The sequence below is a fragment of the Andrographis paniculata genome, unplaced genomic scaffold (assembly GCF_009805555.1).
Source record: "Andrographis paniculata isolate CXL003 unplaced genomic scaffold, ASM980555v1 Contig46END, whole genome shotgun sequence".
NCBI lineage: Eukaryota > Viridiplantae > Streptophyta > Magnoliopsida > Lamiales > Acanthaceae > Andrographis > Andrographis paniculata.
Window position 1 is genome coordinate 5,163,360 of NW_026137580.1, and position 6,887 is coordinate 5,170,246.

The window sequence follows — 6,887 nt, forward strand, 5'->3', positions numbered from 1 at the left end:
ATATTATATTTTTTTGAGTGAAAGAAAAATAATACAAATTTAAAAAAATTGTAAAAATATTTATACTAATGTGTTATAAATAAAATGATATTTGTAAGTATAAAATAAATAGACTAAACAAAATGAAACAGAAAAAATAATTTCATAAAAATGTGAGATGTTAAATAAAATAATGTTATTAAAAAAAAAATAAAAAAATATATATATATAAAGAGACGAGGGGAAGTAGCAGTAGGTGAGGAAATACGAAACAGAGCAGTAAAAAACAATTCTGACCTTTAAATCGAAAGAGCAATTGAATTTGGAGAGGGAGAGAGAGAGAGAGAGAGAGAGAGAGAGAGAGAGAGGATATGCATAGATAGATATAGATAGATGCATCGTATATGAATGAGTATATGCACCCTATTGGGTAGTTATCCTTTCCCTGCCTACGCCTACCCTCTCCTCCCTTCCTTGTCTTCCCCATTTTCAGATTTTGCACACTGCAGCCTCCCTTCTTCTTCTTCTTCTTCTTCGTTCAAGGAAGGGGTAGCAGGCAGATCAAATCAAATCAAATCAAATCAGATCAAACCCATCAATGGAGAGGCTCATCTATTCCCACACGGTTCCGGCCAAATTCCGCCTAAATTCTCTCCTTCTACCCCGACTCCCCACCCGCCACTGCCCCCGGACTACCCTCCAACCCTTTTTACCTTCCTCCCAATCAGCCCGATTCAACTTCAATCCGCTCTCTTCCTCTTCCGCTCTCAAAGGCTCTTCTTTTTCGCCTCCCAGAGTTCTCCACGACGACTCCCATGGAACCACTCCCTCTCCCTCCCTCCATGGAAATGACCCCACTACCTTCCCTAACCCCCATTTTCTCCACTGGATTGCGCAGAAATTCTCTCAGCACAAAAAGGTATGACTCCGATTTGCGTTCTGGAAATTCTCTGTTTCTGTTGTACGATTCACAATGCTTCTTTCGCCGACCAACTTAGGTTTCTGTCTCTCGCCTGGTTATATATATATATATATATATTTGTCTTATGCTTAAGACTTGCAATCGATTATCCCCATATTCTGAAGATGGCATTTGTTTGTTTCAATTTTTATTTTATCCTTTCCGATTTACTAACTGATCAAATGTGGTTTGCTGAGAGACAAATTTCAAAATGATCGTCTTCCACACTGTGAGGATATAACCTTCAAATTGCTATGTTACAGCAAAAGGGCTGTCTTTTACACTTGGAGTGTGTGTGTAACCTTTAAATTCTTATCTTATAACTGACATCTTCAGGCTGACATCTTCAGGTTAACTTTTATCGGACACAGTTTATACTTACATTTGCCAATTCATAAGTAATTAGGTTTCGATATGGTTGTGCAGGATTACTTGGTCATTTACTGGTTGGTTTCTTAGCTTGTGTAGTTGCTGAATTTTAGTAGAGTGGGTATCATTAGCTGTTGATAGCCACTTATCATGACAAAACGCACCATTTTTCTCTTGTATTCTGCTAATGGATACAACATAAGTTGCATACTTTTGTTCCTTACCCATGTTTTTGTGAGCAAAACTGCTGATTATTTTGCAATAATTCGACTCAATTCTAAATGTTGAATGTCATCGACATATACTTGTAAGGCTTACATTCACCGTAGAAATTTATGGCTACATCCATGCATTACTACAGCATTTACATGTGATAATGTGTATAAGAAAGAATTATATGACTTGACTTTATTCATTGGAAAATTTACAATTCAAGCAAGAAATGTTTTCCAGCTGAGAATTTCTGGAAAGATTGTACTAGATGTATATATGTATATATATATATATATATATAGATCTTGAGACTTATTTCTACTTTTGCAAAAAGGTGAAGCTTAGATTGACACACTACATGCTGCAGGTTAGTTTTGTGTCGGTTATATTGAGCTTGGGATGAAATATGAGCTTTGCTAGATAATAGTTTTGGAGTTTTGAAAATAGTAAAAAATTAGATATTTGATGTGATGATTATTTGAAAAAGGTTATCATCGTTAATGAATGGTGCTAAAAGTTCCAAAAATATCTATGTAAACAGAGCGTATATGGTCATTATGTCTTAATTTATTGACTGCTGTTACGTAATGCATTTCAGGTGGCTAATGCTGGAATGGTGATTCTACTATCGGCCATCTTTGTAACCTTTCTACACCCCATTGTTGTATCCCCAGCTTTTGCCAGTTTCCAGCATGCAGCTAAGAGTGGCGTGGCCCATAGACTCTTTCGAAGTGAGCTGTTGAGCAGTGCGTGGACTGGCTTCTTTGCCGGCTGCTTACACACATTATCGGGGCCTGATCATCTTGCTGCATTAGCCCCACTTTCCATAGGCCGCACGAGGATGGAGAGTGCGGCTGTGGGAGCCCTATGGGGATGTGGGCACGACGCCGGGCAAGTGCTGTTTGGCCTAATCTTTCTGCTTCTCAAGGACAAGCTGCACATTGAGATCATCCGAAACTGGGGAACGAGAGTGGTGGGCTTCACTCTGCTGGTGATCGGCGCAATGGGAATCAGAGAAGCTTCGGAAGTCCCTGTACCGTGTGTTGCTATGGAAAATGGCGAATGCGATGTCAGTGAGTATGAGAAGCTGACGACGGCAGCCCCAGCAGTGGGGAAGAAGAAGAAAATCGGGTTTGCGACATTTGCTACAGGGATCGTGCACGGGCTGCAGCCAGATGCTCTGATGATGATCTTGCCGGCGCTGGCGCTGCCTTCGCGGGTGGCGGGTGCTGCGTTTCTGGTGATGTTCCTGGTGGGGACGGTGATGGCGATGGGGAGTTACACGGTGTTTATAGGTTCGTGCAGCGAGGCTCTCAAGGATCGGATTCCGAGGATAACGGAGAAGCTCACTTGGGCATCTTCTCTGATTGCGATCGCTCTCGGGCTTGCTATTCTGGTCAGCCAATTTTTCGGGTTTAGCTTGTATTAGATTGATTTAGATGGGAGATTTGCCATTGCCATTGCCATTGCAAGCAGAGGAGGAGTGGGTGTGGAAGAAGCCTTTGGAGCAACGATTCCGGCTAGGCTAGTGATTTGAATTTTATGATATGATGATATATGATATTGGTTTATGTAATGTGACTTTTTGTTTTGGAGTTAAATGCACTCACTCGCTCAACTCTCTTGTGCTGTGTGTGTCCCGCTCTGCTTGTTTTTTTTTTTTTTTTTTTGAATTTTTATTACTTTCTTCACCCAATAATTTTTTATTGATATCATAAATAATATACACACTTTTTATTATGGAGCTGGATGGATTTCGTTGTGAGTTTGAGTTTGAGTAAAAAACATATGTTGTTTTGTATTGAATTTTGGTTTCACAACAACAATTGGTTTGGTAAAGTATCAAATTGTGTATAGATTTTGATTTGAAATGCATTTGGTTGTTATCCTGCATGTTATGTCTAGGTTCACTCGAATTCATTGTAAATTGGGTCTTAAAACAAAAACTCGGTTGTGTTTTGTATTGAATAACGGTTTCAGAAAATTAGTCTATATTGTAATAGGTCATTGTGTATCAAAGATTATGCTTGGTGTCCAACTTGTTGATTGAATGCCTAATTCAGCATTGTGTTGATTTCTCTCTCTCTTTTTTTTTTTTTTTTTTTTTGTGTGTGTGTTATGGCCTATCTTTTTTGTTGATCTTGTTTGCGAAGAAAGTGGTTATAATGTCGATGATTTCGTCAATAGTAAGAGGAGTTTGAGAAAGAAAGTTTTAAATTTGTGATACAAAAATCCAGTATGTAAATATGAAAAATATGTTGCCCATTCGAGTTGTTGGTCTTACAAAAGACACTGAAAGTAAGTTATTTTGTAATTGCAGAAATAAACAATGTGCCATTTTTATTTTTATTTTTTGTAGGTTAGAGCCTTTAAATGCACAAGAAAAGAATCGGTCAAAATTTTTGGTCAGTAGCTTTGATGAAGAAGATAAAAAAATTTTGAAACCCGAATCCATTTGCAATGAAGTGCACTCTACCACGGTGAGGTCTAAAATAGAGAAAATTACTAGAGCGACGAAGTCGAACACGAAACATGTGGAAAGAATTGTCGATAAGATTATGTATCTTTGTGTTGTTATTGTTGTTGTTGTTCCAATTATGACAATGGCTAAGTAGACGCTCATTTTGTATTTTTGTGTTGTTATTTTTGTTGCAATTATGGCTACGTAGACGCCCATCACATTTGATGATGTTTTTAAGGAAGACATGTTATGTGCTCGGAGGTCTAATTCTCATAGTGTTGAATTACGTATCCAGGTTGTGTAAATATGTGCTAATGTTATGTGTCCATGTTGTTTACTTAGTGTTGATGTATTTTTTCAACAAAAATAAAGTAAAATTCAAAGATATGGAAAATATCCTTAAACTTGATTAATTAGTGCCTGAGATTAGGAATCTCTAAACACTGTACGGTACAGAAAATAAACTGGAAAATAAAAGACTGAAATTTAAAGTGGTGATCCCCAAATCTGACTTTGCTTTGTTGAAGTTGATTGAAGATATCTTGCCAAATGATGATTCAAACCTTTAAATATTCTCTGGGAAACCGTACTGAAAACCGTCACCCGAACGGTTACAACGTCTCCTTCCCAACCGTCTTCCAACCCTTTTCATGCTGACACGTGTCCTCAGCAGACCAAAATTATCCTTATATTTCACTCTTTGAACCGACCAAAGACCTTCCGCTCTTTTGGCCCGACTTCGTCCTTCGCCCGACCTGCTTCTTCGCCCGACCTCGCTTGGGCCGACCTCCGCATCAGCCGCCCTCCGTCTTCGACCGAAGACCTCCGCATCTGTCCGTACCTCTTCCTTGCCCGACCTTCCTCTTAACAGACCTCCGCGTCTGCCCGACTTCGGTCTGGATTTGGATCAATTCTTGAGATCTTAACTTTTTTCCTTTTCCCGACCTGAAAGCCTCCCGACCTGCGGACTTCCCGTCCTGATGACTTTCCGTCTTGAGGACCTACCGACCTGAAGACCTTCCGTCCTGATGACTTTCCGTCTTGAGGACCTCCCGACCTGAAGACCTTCCGACCTGAGGTCTTTCCGTCTTGAGGACCTCCCGACCTGAAGACCTTCCGACCTGAGGTCTTTTCATCTTGAGGACCTCCCGACCTGAAGACCTTCCGACTTGAGGTCTTTCCGTCTTGAGGACCTTCCGTCTTGAGGACCTACCGACCTGAGGACCTACCGACCTGAGGACCTTCCGTCTTGTATTTTCCTTAGAAATAAATCTATTTTCCTTGATTTCCTCACAGTGTCCTTCAGCCAGTTCAATCAACCCTATTGCCAGGCCCATTCTTCTTTTTACCTTGGGCTTTTAACCTAATTCTAAATTTCGTACGTAACAACTTGCCCGCCGCCAAGGGACTTTCAAACGCCATTTAACAATCAATGTTTGGAAGTTCATAAATCACTACCTTCTTGAAACATTCCCTTAGCAACTGCACCAGTTACTGCAATACTCCTGGTTAACTTCCTTCTCCGCAATACAAGCCTTTGTGAATCACAATCCCAAAACACTCTAACTATGGCGAATCAATACATTCCTGCCCTTCCTTTCGACGGAACCCTCCCGGAGGGCCCATTTTCAGCCTCGAAAGTACTAACTCCGACGATCCGTCCATACTGCACTACTCCTGAAGACTCAAATCGGATGAGGGAAGTTTTGGAATCCCGAAATTCCTTGGCTATCAACAATCCTAACTACCAAGCAATTCGCATTCGAGACAGCATCAAAACCCATCTCACAGACCCAAAAGATCCTTACCGCGCTTGGTATCGACGGGTAGCAGAACACTTCCAGGCCCAATGGCGATCTCAAAAAATCGACCAAGCCATACTACTGTCCACCATGCCTATCAACCTGCATGAGAAGGTGCTGTTGGCCATGTCTGCCTTCTGGAATGCGGAAAATGGGACTTTCCTCCTACCATCTGGCCCCTTTGGTCCAACTCTTATGGACGTGGCAATGATCGCGCATCTCCCAGTCGTGGGTGAAGACCCTGTAATGGGAGCCCTAGATGGGCAGGAGCCATCAGAAGACCATCCAGGGTGGTCTTTACAAGGTGTGAAGGAATGGGGTTGGACAAAGTTCGCAACCGACCAGCAAGGGACTCCAGGGACCCCTGTGACCGACCGGGAGCATACTGCCTTTATCCTTTTTTGGCTTTGTAGGTACGTCATTGTTTCCCCTTCCAAATGTGTTCTTCCTTCTCATCTCGACCTGGCCATTCATATCGCGTCAGGTCGGTTCTTTTCCCTTGGCACCCTGTTTTTAGCCAATCTGTTTGAAGGACTTACTAGGGTTAGCCTTCGTCTGACAGATAATGATAGTAGAAAATTAGACACTGCCGCATCGGGTCCTTTTTGGTTTTTAGAACTTTGGTTCCGTCTTTACTTCCCCAACGCGTTTAACTTAGGATCTCCGCCCACTATGCCAACAACTGAAAAACATTTGGGATTAGCCCTTAACCGACTCTGCTCAGGACGCAATAAACTCCAATCTTCCGATCCAATAATTATCGCAGTTTTAACAGATACCCGCAATAACTCTCGATTTTCTATGTATAAAAAGTATGCGGGCTATGCTCCCGACCATTTTTGGCCTTTTCCAGTACCAAATCCGCTTCCGACTCCTGAGCCTTGTCCTCATTCCACTTATCCTTTTGCCTGGGACGTTGCCCTCAAACCCAGGTCTCTTTTTAGTAGCAAAAAACTTGATAAAAAGGGGCAGAAAACCTTTTACACTTTTAATTATGAACCTCAATTCGTGGCGCGCCAGTTCGGCTGTTGCCAAGGTATCCCTGGACCCGTCGCGTGTCCACATATAATTTTTCAAAGCCCTGACCGACGAGTCCTACCGA

At 41.6% G+C, this 6,887-nt stretch overlaps 1 protein-coding gene across 1 annotated transcript; it reads left to right on the forward strand.

Moving 5' to 3' along the window:
- Window positions 1-387: 387 nt before the first annotated feature.
- On the forward strand, window positions 388-3,140 carry LOC127252631 (uncharacterized). The gene is made up of 2 exons (XM_051276895.1): window positions 388-898; window positions 2,121-3,140. Exons 1-2 carry the CDS (start codon window positions 578-580, stop codon window positions 2,949-2,951), a joined length of 1,152 nt encoding a protein of 383 aa, XP_051132852.1. The 5' UTR covers window positions 388-577; the 3' UTR covers window positions 2,952-3,140.
- Window positions 3,141-6,887: the final 3,747 nt, after the last annotated feature.